This window comes from Canis lupus, chromosome 16, assembly GCF_048164855.1.
Source record: "Canis lupus baileyi chromosome 16, mCanLup2.hap1, whole genome shotgun sequence".
NCBI classification, from domain to species: domain Eukaryota; kingdom Metazoa; phylum Chordata; class Mammalia; order Carnivora; family Canidae; genus Canis; species Canis lupus.
Window position 1 is genome coordinate 18,615,621 of NC_132853.1, and position 21,441 is coordinate 18,637,061.

The following is a 21,441-nucleotide window of genomic DNA, read 5'->3' on the forward strand; positions in this document are numbered from 1 at the left end:
CTAAGCACTTTGAATTATCTCAAAGAATTCTCACAAGTCACAGGCTATTATAAAGAACTAATTGTTCTCTTTTTGAGTTTGTCTTTCCTTTTGGAAGGAACTGAATCCGAAGATGTCTGAAATAATTGCCCAAATCCACACAAGTACTCTTATTCATTTCTTCTAGCACCTGAATTAGTCTTAGTTCTGTCACTAGAAGGCCACAACCTCAAGTAAGAAATAACCCCACAATTTGCTAAAGGATTATCTCAGTTTGCTGAAAAGTATATGAGCCTCCAATATGCTATTTTTAAGACAGGTTCCCTTGTAACAGATCTAGACTGGGGGTGCAGAATGTCAGGCTTACAGGTTAAATAATGATTCTCCTTTTGCCATCAACAGAAAAATAAGACAGAAGTTAAAAAATCTCATAGAGGTGAGTTTTTCTACCTCGCATTCTTTGCCTCCATCTCTTTCTACCTCCTGAATATTTCACTTCATTCAAATCTTACTCCTCTTTCCTTTTAGTCAAATTAAGCTAAAATTGATACTCAATAAACATTTCCTTGTACCTATGAATCATATATGCTTACTTGAAATAGCTTCTTGAATAGCTACATGTTCATTATTAACTTCTTTAAATAGATGAGAATTTTAAAAATCAGCATGTGTATATACGTTAGTATATATTCAATTATGTATTCATAAATATATAAATATAAAAATAATAGGAACCCCCAGCTAACATATTGTGTGGGGGTAGAGGGTTGGGCTAGCAGCCTTTGACAAGAAAATGGGAAGGAAAACAAAGAGTCTTCACTCGAGATTGCTGGAATTATAGGACAGGCTTTTGGTAAGAGGTCTAAATTGAGAATATAAATCTGGGAATCATTAGATATGGTAAGAAATAATCTGTATTTTCTACTAAATGAAATCTGCCATAAACAGATTTTTTTGTTGGTTTTACTCTTGGTCACAATCTTCCTATTTTTTTGCACAAAAATTTTTAAAATTTTTTTTTCATTTTTCCCCTTTTATTAAAAAAAACCCTAGATATTGAAATTAGGGAAGCACATCACCATTAGTGAGTTATAAATTCAACCTTAACATCTTAACATTCTTTAGAATAATGCACATCAGTGTCATTAGCAGTTTTTAATGCATAGTGCCGAAATATAATATGCAGGGCATCCTGCTAGACTAGATTTTCACAAAAGTTGCTGAGAATGAAAATGTGTTCATGAAGGACAGACAGAGGGACCCCTGGGTGGCTCAGCAGTTGAGTGTCTGTCTTTGGCTCAGGGTGTGATCCTGGTCTGGGGATCAAGTCCCACGTCAGGCTTCCTGCGGGGAGCCTGCTTCTCTCTCTATGTCTTTGCCTCTCTGTCTCTCATGAATAAATAAATAAAATCTTAAAAAAAAATGAAGGACAGAGATGGAAGCAGGAAAAAAGCAAATGACTCTTCTAAGGATCAAAGAAATGAGGTGGGAATATATTAAAGATACCAGAGAGGCAGAGAAAGAAGTATTTAGGATTAAAATCAGTTTTGCACAATTTTCTTTGATGCAAAAATGATTATGGGAAAGGCTAGGAAACTAATCTAGAGCCTGGCAGCCCAACATACTCTCAATGGTAAGCTTCCTCTGACCCCCTATTCCAATTAAAACAAATCTGTACTATGATCAATATTTGCTTAACTCACCTCTATGACACTGCATCTATTTTAGGAAGTAACGTAAGAGTGTATGATAATCAGCTTCATGCCAGAAAACCTGACTACTCCGACTGTCAAAGGTAATTCTGCAGAAAAAGTTACACAATCACCACAGAAACAAATGCTGACACCAGATTCTGACCTTTAATTATGAGTAAGATGATTGACTCTTTTTCTGTTCTTAGGAAGTCATGATTATTCAAAGCAGCCTCAGAGGCTGCAGGGCTGGTGCCAGCAGCATCTTTGTGTAACCATCATCATTAGCATCCATAAATACTGACTGGGCACCAAGTGGGTGTACAGTGCATGCCAACTCAATGACAAAATAGTGAAAAAAGATAGATGAAGGCAAGACAACATTCAAGAGGTTAGAAAAGTCGGAGATTGATATGTAAAAATCAAGTAGAGAAAATAAGAAAGCAAAAAGATTTTAATGTACTATATATGGCCACAGAAGCTTGACTGGAAAAGAAAAATATTGAGGAAAAAAGTGCTGATATTTATTGAGAGTTTTCTATAGACTAACCATCCAGCTTTAAATTTATTTAGCCTCATGTACTTACTACTAACTACTGCAAGAAATAAGTCCTATCATTGCTCCATTATACAAACAAGTGAAGAGTTAGGAGAGGTAAAGGAACCAACCAAAGATCATAGCTAGTATGCAGCAGAACAAATACAAGATCCTGGCCTTTGTTCTTAACTTGTGCTCTCTTTCAAAGGATAAAGTAAACTTCAGGGAACATGGCTAAGGAAATAATTCTAATTCAGAAGAGAGAAGACCAAGTGGATGGTTTTTAAAATGAGGAGTTTAACGAATTTAGGCAGTGGGAGGCAGTGTGGTGTAGGCTTTGGAATGAAATACCAGGTTAAAATCTCAACTGCTACTTACTAGCTTGATTACATTGGGCAAATTAAATAACTTCTCTTTGTTTCTCCATTTATAAAATAGGCACAAATGATATCTACCACACAGGGTTACTGCCAGGTTTTGGATGTTGTATGTGAATCACATATAAATGCCTGGCACATAGGGAACAAGAACTACTTGGTAGCTACTATCATCATCATTGTGATGGGAGGGAGGAAGGGTACTAAATTTATTAAGTATCAATAAGCTAGGCATGGTGCCAAATGTACTATATACACTAATTCACTTATTACTGGAACAGTCCTTCAAAGAAAAATATCTCCATTTATCACTGAAAAAACTGGGAAGAGTAACATGTAACTCAGGGAAGGTCAAAAGCAAATGGGAGGAGGGGAAATAAGGATATGAACTCAGGAATGCCCAATATCAGAGTCTATGCCTTTGCCAAAATGTATGACTGTGTTCTTATTCTTTCCAACATTTCCCCCTCCCTGAAGGCCAAAAGAATGCAAATACAAACAACAACAACAACAACAACAACAACAACAACAACAAAAAATAGGGGCACTTGGGTGGCTCAGTGGTTGAGCGTTTGCCTTTGGCTCAGGTCGTGATCCCAGGGTCCTGGGTTTGAGTCCTACATGAGGCTCCCTGTAGGGAGCTTGCTTCTACCTCTGCCAATATCTCTACCTCTCTGTCTCTCATGAATAAATAAATAAAATCTTAAAAAACAAAAACACAAAATAGGCAACCAGTTTAAAAAGATCTTTTTAGTTACTGATCGTAAAAGGAAAGATCAAGGCAACCTCTAAAGGATATCACCGCTCAAGAGGAAATTTTTAGTCACTTATTAAATGGGGTCTTGTGGGTTTTTGGCACCAAACAGTATGTCAACGATAGTCACATTCCTTCATATGAGGACATAAAAACCTTTTCAGACCAAAAAAAGTTTTCTATAGGGCATATTATTTTTGAGAGAGACGCAGGGTTGGTTTTGGACAGATTGGAAACTCAAGGGAGCAATTATAAAAGTGCTAATCTCTGTGAGACTTTTGAGAACCTCCACACAGGGACCCTGGCTTTGGTAAAGGGCTTCTAGTAACCTAATGGGTTTTCTGTCTTGAGCTCAGGGTAGTAAAAATTAGTAACTGATTAGTATTCCACATATCCAAAACAGTAAAAACATACACATGCAAAACAAAACTGCTCAGCTCATGCATAACATATTTCCTCTGGAAAAAAGCCACTTCAACCTAATTCTATTTTCTACCATTTGGTTCTCCTGCCACCTTTATAAGTGATGTATCAATAAGAGGGAAAGACTATCAATTAAACATGCAATTATTAAATCCATTACCAACTGCACAAATCAGTGCTCTCAATACTTAATAATGGCATTCATATAGTATGCAGAGAGCAAATATAGTAAGTAGTACATAAATAAATTGTATCTGGCTAAAATACAGATTTGTGCTACTGTGCTGTAACTCTATGAAGTTCCCTGAAGTACTGCTCTCAAATAAATTGAGTTGGTAGCAGAGACTCAGCTGGTCTATGAAGTGGCTAAAAGCCCCACTGCTTCCCCACATCCTCCAATTAAGGCAGGTTTGATATATTTAGTGGCTTCTGAAACCTCTGGGTCTCCACATAAGACATGCCTCCTAGAATCTACCAACCTTAAAAAAAATACAAATTAAGTCAGAACAGTGGGATATACAAAAATATCAAATAAATGGTCCTATGAGTCTCCCTAAATTCTCACACTTGAATTAAATGTGTCAAGAGGCTAATAATCAGAAGGTTAAGCAGTTCAGGAGAATGATAATGGGGTTATGAGGCTTTTCAACAGCTCAAATTAGGTGTGGCTTTGTTGTCATCCAATATTACCCTCTAATAGTTGGGAGGCCTGACAGCATTTCATTCCCACAGCTGGGAAGTTTTAGAGACCTATTTATTTTTTAATGGAGAGGTGAAAAGACTAGATTCAAGCTTTCTTTTTTTCTTTCTTTCTTTCTTTCTTTCTTTCTTTTTTTTTTTTTTGCTTCACCTGGAACACAGGTGTTTCAAAGAGCTGGTGTGAATAAGTTGGCTCTATCTATAGCGATTCTCTTCAAAGCAGGGGGAAAAAATGCCAGCTGTGAGTTGGAAGTTTAAACAGTTCTTTAAAACAACCTCATGATTTGCTAATACACTAGAGCCTGGGTAAACTGAATGCAGGCAGGCAGGGGCACTACTAGGAGACGTAACCATGGGGCAGAAGAAAGGGAATGGTTCTTGGGACGTGGGCTAAAGGAGGAAATTGTCATATCTTTCTAATTAACAAGAAAGGTTTGGGAGAGGTACTGGAAAAAGCACTAAGAAACACATAATGTGGATTCAGTCTGAATGGAAGTCTTGGAGGTGTCAGTGAGGTGTACGCTGAATACATTTTTCTGGGAAAAGGAGACCAGGTAAAACATGAGGTACTGAGGTTAACAACCCATTGGTCATTAACAATTCACAGCTTATTTAAAAATAAGAATCCTCTATAAAGACAGGCTATGTTTGTTAATGGTAGGCCATTATGAAAGTCCATTTGTTTGTGATGAGTACTTGCTAATGCCATCTGTTGGTAGTTGGCTTGACACATTTTGTTTGCATCAGAAAATTCACAGGAATTCCTACCATCTTTCAGCTTCTATAAGTTCTATCTCCTCTATAAGGCCTTCCCTTACAGTTCTCAGTCTGTCAATCTATACCAATTTAATCTTTAAAATAACTCTATGAGATAGGTCCATTATTATTCTCATTTTATTAACCAGGAAATTGAGGTACAGAGAGGTTACAGGCAATAAGATCACAAAGTCACACAGGTAGTAAGAAGTAAAGCTGGAATCCAAATCTAGGTAGTTTGGCTCCAGACTCCACGCTCCTTGCCACTACAACAGATTTTTTTTTTTTTTTTTTAAACAACAGATTGTTTCTATTACATCAAGCTAGCAGAATGCTGACTAGGTAGGCCCTGAACTAATCATAAGGATTTTGAAATAAACAGAGGATAAGGACCTCTGTTCTTGTTTCATGATGTGATAGCAAGTCATTAAACTCAAGACCATTACTGTCGGGCAGCAGAACTAAGGGATGATGAGAGTATGGCAGGCAGAAGGATGAGAAGGGTACTGATTATAGAGTGCTTTAAAATCAAGAATATCAACTTAGGCTCTAGTATTTAGTACTGAGGGAGCCATCAAAGCATTGTAGGAGAAGAAATGGAGACACTCAATAGTTTCCTAATATAACAAAAATATAGGAGAAAGTCAACATTCCACATTCCCATATTCAGGCCTGCCAGTCTATGACTTAGAATGTTCCCACCTCTTAGACAAAAGAGAAAGAATAAAACCAATTCATTACACAGCTTCTACTATCAATAAACACTGGGGGAATTTATAAGCTGTTAGGAATTAATGTTTACTAATAAAAATGTACTAATGTCGTAAAAAAAACACTGCTAAACGAAAACTTTAATAGCTAATCATCCTGGACAGCTCACATTGTATATAAATGAAAATTTGTGATATGGTCTTATGTAAAAAGACTACCTATCAGGTTCAAAAACTCTCACCATCTGCAGTTCAAAACTAGTGATTTGACCTGCCTGCTCAATTGAACTCAAGTCTGAGAACACATTTAATGTTTTATGTGCAATGAGCAACTGATTTTGTATGAAAAATTATTAATGATATGTTAAAAGCTTTCAGAAAGCAAAATAAGGGTATTTAACTGGTTTAGCTGGACTGGGAGAAGAAAATGGAGAATTTATTGTGTCAAATTATTTCCTACATAATGAATATGGACAGAAAGCTCTGAAAATACAATTTTAATCCCTAAACAGTCTTTATTGATTTCAGATAATGAAAACTGGATCATTCTTTTTTTTCCATTGCATATTGGACAAAAATCAACACTAAGCCAGACCAAAAAGAAATCTTGCAACATTAAATATTTATCAAGTAGGCATCATATTGGTCAAAGGTTCTACAATCCTCCCCCCCTTCCTTTTTTAAGTCTTCATCTTTGTGATACATAGAACAAACACGAGTCAGGTGATTTTTCCAAAAGGACACAGTGAATTTGTGGCTTAATAAATTATAGTATGTAGTTAGTCCTGTCTAGCTCCTCTAGCCAAGAATTCTCTTATATGAAAAGTCCAAGAATGACAGTGAAAACATGCTTAAATTCACATTAAGCATTCATTCTGAAACCTTGCCATTCCTATTTGAAAGAAGAAAATCTCACAACCATAAATATGTGAGACTTAATAGATTCACATTCCCCCCGCCCCCCAAAATCAGGTCCATAGAGGAGGAAAATTCAACCTAGATCTCAGAATGTAACTGCCTCTGAAATAAAAATGAGGGCATTAAATAGCACGGATAATGAAAATCTAGTTTATGGATATTGTTGATTTCAAACAATGCTTTCCATGTGGAAGAAAAACAGCAATGCATCACAGAGAATTGCTTTCTCCTGTAACAAATGGTCAGCCCTAAATCTCATCATCTTGTTTGCAACAAAAAGCATGGGCGCCTTTGCAACTAGAAAAAAAAAAAAAAAAAAATCTGTGTGCTTCAATTAGAATCACTGACCTTTTCTGAAGCATGCCTGTGCTTCTCTATAGAAATCAATGGAATAAAAGGTCACGTTGTTAAAATGTTTGAATACAACAATCTTTCCCAGGCAATGACAAATTCCTTTTCTTTTTAAGGTAATTAATCTGTTGTGTATAGAATGTCAAAAATTTAAAAATTAAAAACTATCTTCAATTTGCAATTTAAAACTAATTAAAAATCAATTCTATCACCAGAAAAAAGGGGAAATCACTGGAAAGATACATACTACATACTTTGTTCTACATACTGTCAATAGCCCAGAGGGTTCTTTCTATTGGCTGAGTCCTTGTCACTAAGGCTATAAACACATAGGAATAAAACAGAAAGAGCATCCTAGAGAAAAAGAGGTTATTTCAAACCTCAGCTCTCTTCTTTCCAAAGTACCCTGAAGAGGCAAACTTGGTTTGTGTCAAATATAGATAGTAGGGCTTGGTGATTTACTAATTTTCCATCATAACCCTCCAAAGTAAATGCACATACACACAAAAATAAGAGATTAAGAGCCAAGATATAGAAGCCAAAAGAAATGACTGGAATAGTCATTTTTTCTGAACATTAAAAAAAAAAAAAAGATATCTGAAAGAAGAGCCTTCTCCTAGATTAGAAACATTTTACTTTTCCAGTTTTTTAATTCATGAAGAGAAAGGGCAAATTCTTCAATCACTTCTTAATCCATTCAGAAGATAAATGCATGTATCATATAAACTGCATCATGCTTCTTACTGCTATTACAACAAATCTTAATGCTTTCTAAGGACAATGAGCTTTCACATTAGACCCACCAACCTTTCTTAACAGGTCTAAAAAACTTACTTCGTGTCCAGACAATCTGGTTTCAAATATCCTTCTGCCCAACAGAATTTGAGAGCAATTTATTCCAGTCTGATCTATTGTAAAGCTGCAAGAATGATGTCATTAAAACCTGAGAGCAGATTGCTATCAGTGGTATAAACAACCACAAACAGCATTCTGAAGGGAAGACAAGCCTCTCAATGTGAAGCTACAGATGCTTCCTTACCTACCCAGTGTTACCCATTACTAATGAAATTCATTTTTGGTTAAAGATTTTAAAAGTCAAAGTTATTAAAAAACAGTTATGGAGGGCAGGGAGGATTCAAAATATACAGAGAACAAAAATCTCTAAGAAGAAAGAAACTAGGAGAGGTATATCAGAGAAGTCAGTACTTTTTATGGCAGTGAAGAGATGAAATAAAATGGTGGTCCAATTAAAGGGGTCTGCTTCTCTGACAAGATAGATTTACTATATGTCAATTATATCTTTATAAAAAGGTAGAAGATCTGATATAGTGCCTTATTCATCTGTTCAGATGCCCACTTTCTAACATTTATGTAATGAATGATCTAATATACACTTAGATGTGCCACCTATTAGCACTGTTCCACACTATTATAACAGCTATGCAGAGGGAGTTACACGGATTCACAAACATGAAATCAGATACTGCCTAAAACTTTGTGGGAAAATAAAAATTCAACTGGAAATACTAAAAATAGATTTATCCCACTAATAGATCATTGATCTTGTATGGCTCCTATAAGAGAAGGACTAGAGAAAATGTTTTATTCTATGAAATCTTTAAGCATCAGGTAAGTCTTCCAAACTAGTTTCTTGGGAAGGAGAGAAAGGCAGAGGTTTTTTCTGCTTAGAAAATTTGGTTAATTCTCTAGTGTTAAACAGATTACCCTAGTATTCTAATTATCTGAAAATCATCAATCATCCCCAATTGAACCATGAACCCTGTAAGGATAACAGCAATGGTCATTACACATCATACTACCCTACTACTACCTCTGTTTCGAGGGTAAAGTTCTAAAGTTAGGGCATAAAATGAACACTATCACAAAAAATTATCTGGGAAGATGTCATGTTGGAGACCAATGTGTCAAACATTAAATTCAACAGTACTGTGTTCTCTGGTGTTGAAACAGTGCTGCTTTCTTTTGACTGAACCCCATATGAAGCAGCTGGCTCTTGTTAAGGGGTCATACAATATAAAACTACCTCTCAAAGCATCATGCTCAGTTTGGTGAAATTCTCTCACTAGGGAAGCCTATGGGAGCTGAAATTACCTGAGGGAACAGCACATTCTTGATTCCTAGCTCATGCTCACTCTGGAAAATCAGCTAAATGAATGGAACTGGACATAAATCAATTATCTCTTTTAGTCAGGTTTAAAAATTGAAAGAATATATGAAACAGATATTTTGGGTGATTAGTTCAAGGCTCCAAGTCAAAGACACATAGCCTTAAACTTCTGATACTTCACTTTAAATCCTTTCCACTGTTGTGTCAGAATGAAAATAAAGTTGGAACTTTTTTCCTAAAATAGAATATATTCTAACTTTCTTAAAGATTAAACAGAAGATGAATTATGTCCTGAAGTTTTTAAAGATTGGTAGATCAATCACAGTTAATTTGGTCATCAAAAAGCATTTATGATGAATATATGAAGAGCACAAACATGATTCTGAAAGCAGTCCACATGTAAAGACCTAACAAGTGGAGACAGAGTAAGCTGCTTCCATCTCCCCCATTTTCCAGGCTATGGTTGGTCCCAGCGCTATTGCTCAAAGACTTCCCCTTTAAAAAAAAAAAAAAAGAAAGAAAGAAAACCATACCAGAAATTAATTCCATAGTTTCTTATCCTTGTCTTTTCTAGCAGCTTTTATAACAATCCAGATCTTAGCTAGGTGACACAAACAGCTGGTTCACATGTGCACATTTAAAGTTCCTCACGTAGTCACTGTACCTTCAACATTCATGCTGATAATTATTCTGGTGCTTTAGCCTAGTGGATCCCAACCTGGAGGAGCACATTCAGATCACTGGGGAGAGCTTTTCAAAAATACTTACTGATGCTGAGAACCAAACTCAAACCAATTAAATAAAAATGTAGGGTTTGAACTTTTTTTTTTTTAAAGCTCCTTAAGTTATTTTAATGTGCAATCAGGGCAGAGAATCTCTACCCCTCAATTTCTCAACCATCTGAACCCTAAGGACTTTATTTACTCCATCCATCTACCTTAAAGCATGGCTCTACTTTCTCTCTTGAAGCAACAACTTGTTCTAACTACAAATTCCTTTCTTGGAATACAATCTCCACATTCTAACCACACTATTACTCCTGCTGAACCTGTTGATTGCTAACACCCCAACATCTGTCTTTGGATCTTGCCTCTCCTTTCTCGGAGTACACCAATTCCTCTTCTGATGTCAACTTCTCTGTCAATGTGGCCAGCCATTCTGTGACGTTCTAGGGACGTTCCTCCTGGTTTTTCATTTTCTTGCCAGGCCTCTATGAATACGCAACCAACCATCAATATTAAAGCCCAGTTGTTGAGTACATGGCTAAAGAGGTCCCAATCAATTGCCAAGAATCCTTCTGTTCAGGGAGCCCCGGTGGCGCAGCAGTTTAGCGCTGCCTGCAGCCCGGGGTGTGATCCTGGACACCCTGATTGAGTCCCACATAGGGCTTCCTGCATGGAGCCTGCTTCTCCCTCTGCCTGTGTCTCTGCCTCTCTCTCTTTCTGAATAAATAAATAAATATTTTTAAAAAATCCTTCTGTTCAACTTTCTTGGTCTACACAACAGTAGCTGCCTCTCAGCCCTAAGAGTTGCGACCTTTTTAAGGGTTTTTTTTTTCTTTTTTAATTGTGGTAAAATATACATAATGTGGTGTCCCACTCCATCAGATGCAGGCTCCCAAATGTGGGACGATGATCAGGTGGAAGCCGGTGGCGCGGGGAATGAAAGGATTCACCCAAGGCAGAACACGGGAGACAGAAGTTTATTGAATACACTGCAAAGTGGTGGAGGGACAGGACAGCAAAGACTGTCTGCAAAGAGGCAGTGAATGGGAGCTGTACTTAAAGTAGGAAGTGAGGAGGTATGGAGACTATGGAATTTTCTCCTTTTGGGTAATTGCACCTGGTTGTAAGTAGCCCATTGGTCAGTTAGGGACTATGGATTTTTTGAGCTGGGTTGCCTGATGGGTCTGTATGTATTCAGCCAGGTGGTCACTGTGGGCCTTTTTACCTTGAGCAAGTTTCCATTACTCAAGTCTGTCGTCTAAAAGTGGCCTCTACCCATAACATAAAATTTACCATTTTTACATGTACAATTCAGTGGCATTATGTACATTCACAATGTTGTGTAACTATCACCACTAATTCTAGAACTTTCTCATCATCCCAAATAGAAACTTTGTTAAAACAAAACAAAATAAATAAAAAGAGTTAAATTTATAAGTTTTTTTTAAACTTATAAAGGACATTTCCAGTCTTGTCATTCTCATTAAAAAATCTTTCATTGTGCCTTCAAATTCCTACTGAATAAACATAAATTTTCTTAGTTTAACATTCAAGGTCCCCTCCCCATGATTTGCCCCATCATTATACATGATGCTAAACTCTAGCCAACTGGATGATTTGTCATTCCCTAAAAGATGCTCCTGATACTTAAGTCTCTCCATCTGGAATGAATATCCACCCTCCTCAATGCTACCTATCCAAATTCTTCTCATCCTTCAACCCTCATCTGAAATGCCATTTTCTTCATGAAGTCTTACTGTTTTTAAATTCTGCCTGAAAAATTCTTTCTTTTAAAGTTCCATACCGGGATCCCTGGGTGGCTCAGTGGTTTAGCACCTGCCTTCAGGCCAAAGTGTGATTCTGGAGTCCCGGGATCAAGTCCCACATTGGGCTCCCTGCATGAAGCCGCTTCTCCCTCTGCTTGTGTCTCTGCCCCACCCCCCCCACCGTGTGTGTGTCTTTCATGAATAAATAAATAAATATTTTAAAAAAATAATAAAGTTCCATACCACCTGCCCATATTCTTTTGGCACTTTCTACCATATATGATGATTATTTCTTTACATCTTATCTCACTCCATAGACTCTAAGGAAAAGCACTAATAGAGAGCAGGGAATTAAGAGCACTCCTGGTTCCCTGGATCAGCTGTGTCATTTCTTAGTGAATTTGGATGAGTTATTTACCTCTTTGAGCTATAGTTTCTTCATCTGTAAAATGGAGATAAGAGTCAGGTATTTAGAACAGTGCTTGGTACATTAAATGCCAAAAAAAAAAAAAAAAAAAAAAACTAAACAAATGAACAATTTGTCTTTGTATCTTCCACAGAGATTAGTATAATGTTATGTACAAAGTATTGCTAAATGTTTGGCTGAACGAATAAATAAGGCAGACCAGATACTACATAAGTGACAATTAAAGTCAGGAATTCAGCTGGATTTTTCTGGTACCTTTTCCTTTGTTTTGTCTTTCTCTGTTTCTGTCTAGGCTTCAGGGGTAAGGAGCCAGAATTGGTAAGACAGTGGGTAAGCAAGTTTTTGTTTCAAGTCATCAAATGCTTTTCAAGTAATCCAGCTTGGACACTAAAATGGGAATGAGTGAAAATCATACCCCCAATGCTCTCAGAATAGGCTAATTCTTTTATATTGCTATGCTTCCCAATCTATATTATAATTATTATTTATATGATTGTATCCCCTGCTAGATTACAAATTGAAGGGAAGACACTATCTTATTCCTTCATTTAGCAAACATTTATGTGGCACTTACTATATGTTAGGCACTATTCTAATAGTTGGGAATACAACAATAAGCATAATAGAAAAACAAATTCTGGTTCTAGGCACATAGTTGATGCTTAAGTTTACAGAATAAATGAAGAGGAAATTCTAACAATAAGGGAATCCTCAAAGGTCCTAGGATGTAGATTTCTGGTCCTTACTGGTACTGTCTGATTGGGAGTAAGAGTGCACTTACATATATATATACATATTTCATTTGGTTTGTTCTTTGCAATTCACAGACTCCTAGAAAATTCCCTGAGGGTTATAGAGCTATTTCATAGCACCAGGGTATCATGTATTGTGTATTCTTTAAATTACAAAATGTTTCTATAAAATACAGTATACAAATACTATCAGTTAAAATTAAATGACTACATCTGAGGAACCCCAAACTACATTACTGCTCACCAAGGATGCTAACTGGTCAAAATAGGCATGGAGGTTCCCCTACTGCCTTTTTGACAAGAGATTCCCCATTTAACAATGCCTACAAAGGCCAAACCTATTATCTGAATAAGGACACTTCTGAAAGTAAAAGGAGGAACTTATTAATTATACAGGACCATCAGGTAAAATCCAGGGGCCCTGACAAACCAGACACATGGTCGCCCATTAGACTTCTCATTTCAACTGGGTTTTAGGCTGTAATTGCTTCTAGCACAGAAAACTTGTACTATCCATATTCTTCTCCATAAAACTCTAAGATTATGTTTCAAGTCAAAAGTAAACTTTTCCCAAGGCAAGTCAAATTTTTATTTCCAATCCATCAGGTATCCTGTACTTTCTGGGAAAAGGCATGTTTATGTGCAGAATTCAGAATCCTGACTAAAGCATGATAAATGATTTCCAATCATATAATTACAACTGGTTTCTCTTGGGTCAAATTTCAGTAGGCTCAAAGTAACTAAGTGCCAAAGTGTTTTCATACAGTTTTCCAAACAGAAACTCAAAGTGCAAAACGGATAATGTGATCCTCTAACAGCTAAAAGTTCAGTTAAAAACATACATAATTTGGGGGGATGCCTGGGTGGCTCATCGGTTGAGTGCCTGCCTTTGGCCCAGGGTGTGATCCTGGAGTCCTGGGATCGAGTCCCACATTAGGCTCCCTGCATGGACTCTGCTTCTCCCTCTGCTTGTGTCTCTGCCTCTCTTTCTCTCTCTCTGTGTCTCTCATGAATAAATAAAGTCTTAAAAAAAATACCTTGATGGGTTAAGAAAAAAAAATACATAATTTTTCCTACAGAATATATTTTCCAGGTTGATACATCAGATTTTAAAAATATGAAAATAGAAAAGTTACAAGATACAGAGATCATGGTAGATTATTGCTCCTTCCATATTGGACTCCTGCTAAATCTGTTGTACCCTATAGGTAGATTTATAAACAGTCATAATCTAGATAGTTTTTTTAAAAGCTGCTTAAGGAGCTATCTAAACATGCATGGTCTGAAAACTCAAGCCAAACTTTTGGTGGGCACTGATGCAATCATTTTATTACAGCTTCAGGGAAAAATGTATGATTAACTGTATGATACTATATGCTTATACTCCAATTGTATATATGATTACATCAAAAATTCAAAGACTTCAGGTTTTCTAAAATGATATTAACTGTTAAGTCCATGTAGAGAGATCTTAAAATGTTTCTGTACTAACAGTTATATATAGAATATAACAGCACAAATTTTTAATCTTAGAAAAAAGTGCAGTGATATGGTACTGTATGTATAATGGAAGGTTACTTAAAATTATTTCTTTCCTTTAACAAATAATAAGATAAATATATATTCTTGACTCTAAAAACTGATTCTTTTATCAGCTAAGTAAATATTAGAACATCCATTAGATGCATAGCAACATACTTAGAACTTACCTAAAATGACAGCCTCAGACCTCGAAGTTTCTTCAAAGTATAATTCCATGATTAAACATTTAAAACTCAAAATATTATCCGTTCTAAAATCTGCAAAGACGCAACAGTCTTCCAATTAAAAAAAAAAAAGCCACAGTCTAAAACCATGAGTAATGTGTATATGCCATGTTTTTGAGATACTACAGATGGAGCTGCTGACACAGATGAATAATACATTAAGTTGAAAATCAAATACTAACTTGAGGTATTATTAATCTTCAATATTTTTATATTTTGATAGTAAGTTTTCTTATTTCTCAGAGGGAAACTGAGGGAAAAATTTTTTTTGCATTGGCTACAACAAATTTATCTGTATTAAAAAGTACAGGACATAGAAAACTTTCTATTTAGGATATTAAAAGAATCACCAAAGGCAGAGCTTGTATGTAATTAAGGCATTTCTTACATTTCCATTTAATAGCTATTCTAAAACACAAATTTTTTGTATCCTATACTCCAAGCTAAACCATGCCTCCCAACAAAGTCTTTATAATCCTGGGGCAGCTATAGGAATAATTCCTTTTTATGTTAAAAGGATTCAATGTTTTCCAAGTAGCCCCACCCCTGGAAAACACCCTTTTTCTGTGCATGATTTTATATATAGCTAAAAATTATACAACAGAAAACAAGAATAGTTGAGGTTTAGGTTTGAAAGACTCTTCTGTAGCTAATTACTATGAAAGCAACAGGTGTCAATTTTTTAACTGGAAGGTAAAAAAACTAAATAAGAGAGTAAAACATTTATGTAAATGATATATCAGATGGTTCCACAAATATTTTATGGCAAAGACTTTTAATTAAACATTCACAAACAATCCTGGGGAGTGGAATTGCATAGAAACATTATGCTAACTAACAAAATGGGCTGAAATCAGCCACCAACAGGTACTATACCACTTATGTCATTCGTGGTTTTATTTATTTATTTATTTAGTTTTTTTCATTCGTGGTTTTAAACCATAACTATGCTAACTTTCTCTTTGCAAATATTTGAAATAATAATCAATCAAGGATCTCTCAGACTCCAATTATGGTAAATACTAAGTGATTGAGAACTCCTAGCTTTTAGAAGCACAGTTTTTAAAGGAATGACAAACCCAAGTATACAAAATTAATGCCTGATATAAACAATTCATGCTTGAACTCTAAGACAGAAAATGAATATTATGAATTAGCTAAGTACCCAGTGAAGAGAATCTAAATATATCTGGCAGTTATTTAAATATATCCATATTCACCAATTAATTATTTGAAAACTTTCTTTCCTCATAGATGGCCTACATGCAGGGGTCAACTCAGTAGCTCTAGGCTGCCCAAACCCCACATATTCCAAGAGTCTTTAGGACTGGCTTAGGACCAACTCCTGGGAAATAATCTTTGAGCCCTTGCAATGTTCTGCCTCATAAGAGTATCATAGTATACCTGGGGCTTTGGTCACATCAGACAGTTTATGCTAACAATATGATTTATGGTGACACCAGTGTTTGTATGCTTGGGGCAGTGGGCCAGCTGTATTAGTTTAACCTCTGGGTGGGGAAAGAGGAGGGCTGCTTACTGAGTAGCTAAGGTCAGTCATGTAAGTGCTCTAGGCCTACCTGATTAACCTCCAATAAAAACCCTGGACACTAAGGCTCAGGTGAGCTTCCCTGGTTGACAACATTTGTCTGTGTTATCATACACTGTTGCTGGGAGAATTAAGCAAGATCTGTGCAATTCTACCAGGAAGCCAAGTGGAACTTTGCACCTGGTTTCTCCTGGACTTTGCCTTATGTACCTTTTTCCTTTGCTGATTCAATCTGTATCATTTTGTTGTAATAAACTAAAGCCATGATAGAACACCTTTCCTGGATCTTGTGAGTTCTTTCAGCAATTTACCTGAGGGTGATCTTGGGGACTCCAACACAACCTATAATACAATAAAATTCTTATTTAATAAAGAAGATTTCTTCTAATTTCAAGGTTTGTTGTCAGCAACCTCATTTCCAAACACGTAGAAATAGCATTACACATCCATAGGAATACCTTCTAATATGTAGGTTCTTTTTTGGCCAACTAAAAGGATAAAGGTGACTTGGCCAGGTGTAGGAAGCAACTTCTGATAAATGATGTAAGTATGGCCCCACTACCACTACTTCCCTTCTTCAACGAGGCCCTGAGGAATCTTTAGGGAGTCTTTGGAATGGAATCATCAATGCTTTCTCCTCAGTTGTTACTTCTGATCTGGGAGAAAAGAACTTTCTCAATTCTTCTATCCTCAGGGTAATTCTGTGCTTTTAAAAAACAAAGCATATGTCAAGAACCACCTGACTAGGCCCAAGATCTCAGGTATACAAAGATACTCTTATCAGCCAAAATCTGGTCAAGACACATCCTTTCTCTGGAAAGTGCAGGGTTGGAGAACCCCAAGTACACTGAGATAAGACTTTATTAATTCCATAAAAGATGCATGGGTTAAAATAGCACCAAGGATTACAGCATTCAAGAGCTTTAGGCTTATCAGATCACAACATCCCAGCAGTGTTGATCAGTGACAGTTCTATTACCTTATAACATTTCCCAATTCCCCAGTCAGCTTCGCCATTCTCTTTCCCTTAGGGAAAGAGAATTATCAAAGATAATTGTGTAGTATAGAATTACCTACCACCTGTGTAAGAATGAGATTTTTATCTCACTGCTAAGTCAGAAAAAGTATCTTGCTTTTATACAGGTTTCCATTCTAAGTCATAGTCCTAGTGTTAATTAAAAGCCTAGAGTAAATAAACTATACTGTCATGAGCTCACCAAATTCAATGATTTAGGACTCCCTGTCTTTCATTTAAAGTTTTACCTAGTTAAATGCAGAATGGTAAATGGTAATGCTTTGCCTAGGGCTAACCTATGTCCCAATTTTTATTTTCATGCACAGTCCCAGGAACAAATACCAGGCATTATTTTACAGTTCATTATTATCCATGATAGCTACCATACTATGCTTACACATTAACAGTAGTAATATAATGTTAAAGCCTCTATCCTGAAAGAATCACATAGATAGGAGTTGAAATAAAGACCATAGCATCAAACCGTCTGGAATTGAATCTCAATCTCAATACTTACTAGCTCTGTGATCTTGGTCAAGTTTTTTTTTTTTTTTTTTTTAATCTTTTGTGCCTCAATTTCCTCTTCTGTAAAACGGGAATAATCATAGTGTCTTTCCCAGATGACTGCTATAGGGATTAAATAAACTCCTATGTGTAAATAACTTAGAATTGTGCCTGGTAGCTGATAAAAACTTACATAAGTAATGACTCTTACCAGCACCATCACCACCACCATTATTCCAAAGAACTCGGGATTCGACTTACATTATCTCTTTAATTTTCACCTTACTCAAGTGGTAGAAAAAAGGGGCAGTATTAGACCTCTTAACTGATAGGCAGCTGGTATATAGCAACAAGAGTACTTTCTTGAGTTTCATACAACATAGCTGCCTCACTGTGTTCATCTGTAAAATGGGGATGGAAATAACCTATCTCATAAGGCTGTGTGGAGATTAAGTAAAATATGACCTCCAAAGTTCTGTTTTATGGTATCACAATTCAGGATATATTGATAACACTGCTGTCAGATACTTGGGATTTCAAAATTACCTGGTTCCAGGTACTCAACCACTTCTGCAAGGATGAGATTTTATACACCTTAAAGCATAAAACCCAAAAGGTGCTAGAAGAATAAATTAACAAAAAATTGTCCCCTTCTTTCACATTCCCTGGTTAGGATACATTTCTTCAAAATAGTCAATGTGTGGAGGTTGGAGTATGTCAAGGGCAGAGAGTACCTAAGAAAAGGAAAAAAAAAAAAGTCAAATTCAGAGAACTAAAAAGGAAGCAAAATAAGACATAAATGCAAGTAAATACTATAAATTCTTTAATGAGCTAATAAGGCTTAGTTACAATTGCCCACTGAGGTCAACTAAATTTATCAGTCAGGAAACAGTCCTAAGCATTCAGATGGATTTGTAAACTTACTATGTAAAAGACCATTCTATCTAAACTAAAATGAGAGGGGCAATTGGGTTCTACTACATGCTACCAGACACCTGCACGGAAAGTGTGTTGAAAAGAATTGCCCTATTTTTAACAATCAGTGTTGCTCTAAGAGCATGAGGAGACACACCTACCATTCATTCCTTTACTCCTTCCTCTATGTACTTAGAATGTTTACTAAGTACATTCTACCTGGCAGGCAATGTGGTAGGCTCTCTGGTTATACTGATAAACAAAAGTGATACCATCCTGCTTTCATAATTAGTAGAGAGGAAGGTATTAAACAAACAAGCCAACAGTCACACAATAATATAATTATGACACATATTATCTGAAGGGTAAAAGTCAAGAGGAATGGGGACAAAAAGTTTCCCTGAAGTAACACTAGGAGGTGAAGGCTGAATAGGAGTTGGTCAGGATATGAGTAGGTAATGTAAAGGCACAGAAGCAAGAAGAAACCAGGCAAATTCTAGAAACATAAATGCCAGTGCTTATGGAACATAGAGGGTGGGAGGAAAACAGACTGGGATAAAATAGAAGAGGAAGGCAGGAGATATATCACATAAAAATCTCTTCAAATTTTGTTAAGCATTTTGGATTTTATTCCAAGTACAAAAAAAGAAGTCAGTCACCAGGGTAGAAAGACTTTAAGGCATCTGAAATTCAAGTCCTTTATAAAAGTAGCATACTAACAAAGTCACTTCTGCCTTTGAAACATAATAAATAGGCCTACTTCCCCTACCAGCTGTCCAGCTATTCTTTTAAGTTCCATCTATGATGTCACACTTAAAAATTTGAATATAATCTAACTAATGAGAAATCTGAGGCTCAAAGAATATGGAAGAAGTTATTTAATAGGAAATAAATAAACTGTGTGGTACATGTTCAAATTTTCTATCTTTAGCCAAGTTTTCAAGAAAAAAAATTTTATTATGGAAAATTTCAAACATGTAAAAGTAGACAGAATAGTATCAGGAATGTTCATGTAATCAATACCCAGTCTTAGTAACCTACATATGGCCATGTTATGGCATCTATACCTCCACTCTATCTATATAATTCTGAAGCAAATACCAGACTTATTTCAGCCATACATCAGTAAGTATTGCTAAAAGATGAAAACATGGGGCTTGAACTCATAACCCTGAGATCAAGACCTTAGCTGAGATCAAGGGTCAGACACTTAACCAACTGAGCCACTCAGGCACCCCAAAGATTAAAAACTTTTAAAAAATATAAATAGTGGAAGGGATTATAAGGCAAAGGAGAGGAACTAAGTGGGAAAAATTAGAGAGGGAGACAAACCATGAGAGACTCCTAATTCTGGGAAACAAAGAGGTTGTGGAAAGGGAAGTGGGTGGGGGGGATGGGGTAACTTGGGTGATGGGCACTGAGGAGGGCACTTGATGGGATGAGCACTGGGTGTTATGCTATATGTTGGCAAATTAAATTTAAAAATGTAAAAAAAAGTTGAAAAGAGATTTTAAAAAGCTCACCTCAAATGCAAAAAAACCTTAAAAAATATAGCTATCAAATTAAAAATTTTATGTTTTTTAATACTATCAAATATCTAGGTCTCAAACTTCCAATTTTCTTTCCTTTTTATAAGTTTTTTAGTTTACATCAGGAGCTAAATAAGATTTACATATTATGGTTGATCTGTGTTTTAAGTTATAACCTATCGATTTCTCTTTTTTTTCCCCTTGCAATTTACATGTGGAAGAAACCCTGCTCATTTTTTTAGCCAAGCATTTGTCACTTTAAAGTTCTAAATTAAGCTAAAATCTGTAATGAAAAAGCCTTTACTCACTTTAAAGCCAGTTACACATAAAAGTTTGAAAATAGTTTAGATGTTTTATAAAGAATCTTGATCTTTTCTTTCTGAATTAAAATGTTCATATGTAGAATCTTGGTATAAAGGAAAGGTAACATATCTTTCAGTTTCTTCAAAAAATAATTTTTATCATACAAAAGTTAAATTATTTCATTCCTACAAATTAAAAACCCTATAATTATCTAGTGTCACAAATTCACGCAAGTTCATTTCTCATTATGCGATAGAACAATTTTTAACATGAATATTTGATGTTTGAGGGAGGCAGAAATTAGTGTTTTACTTGACATCTTTCGGACTCTCAACTCTGTATCTGAACAACATACATCCTGTCTTGGGGGAAACCAGAATGCAATGAGTGACAGCGTCCATTAGACAAAGCTATTTTACACTTCAAATCTATCTGCTATAATTAGAGGTTATCTAGAGAAAGTGACAACCATACATTTTAAACCTTGATGGAGAAGAATGAGGCTTTCTTATTCCAGATTTGATGAGGCTTTTTGTGGAAAAGGCATATAAAACAGGGTCAGACATTTGCACTAAAGCATTTAGCTGTGATTGTTAGCTTTAAAGGTACAATATTTTAAACTCTGCTTCAAAAAAATTTTTTTTTTGCTTAGAATTTTTAAAACGCCTGTTATTTTATATTACTGTTATTTTATCTCAAAATGTTTATCAGAGGATGGCATTCCACAGTGTTTCTAGGGGGGCAAAAACAGTGCTTTTAGATCAGTAGAAATGATCCAGGAATCTCAGAAGTAATGTAAATAAGTGAGAAGGAATAGTACCAGTTTCAAACTCTAGACTTCATGCCTGAATCCCCATTTAAATAGCCTG

At 35.9% G+C, this 21,441-nt stretch overlaps 1 protein-coding gene across 1 annotated transcript in view; it reads right to left on the reverse strand.

Moving 5' to 3' along the window:
* The window catches only part of NLK (nemo like kinase), a 158,753-nt gene that overhangs the window by 40,553 nt on the left and 96,759 nt on the right, over positions 1-21,441 (reverse strand). Inside the window, exon 3 of the mRNA XM_072779365.1 lies at positions 18,504-18,559. Within this exon, the coding sequence (XP_072635466.1) occupies positions 18,504-18,559 (56 nt within the window). The remainder of the gene's footprint in view (positions 1-18,503; positions 18,560-21,441) is intronic.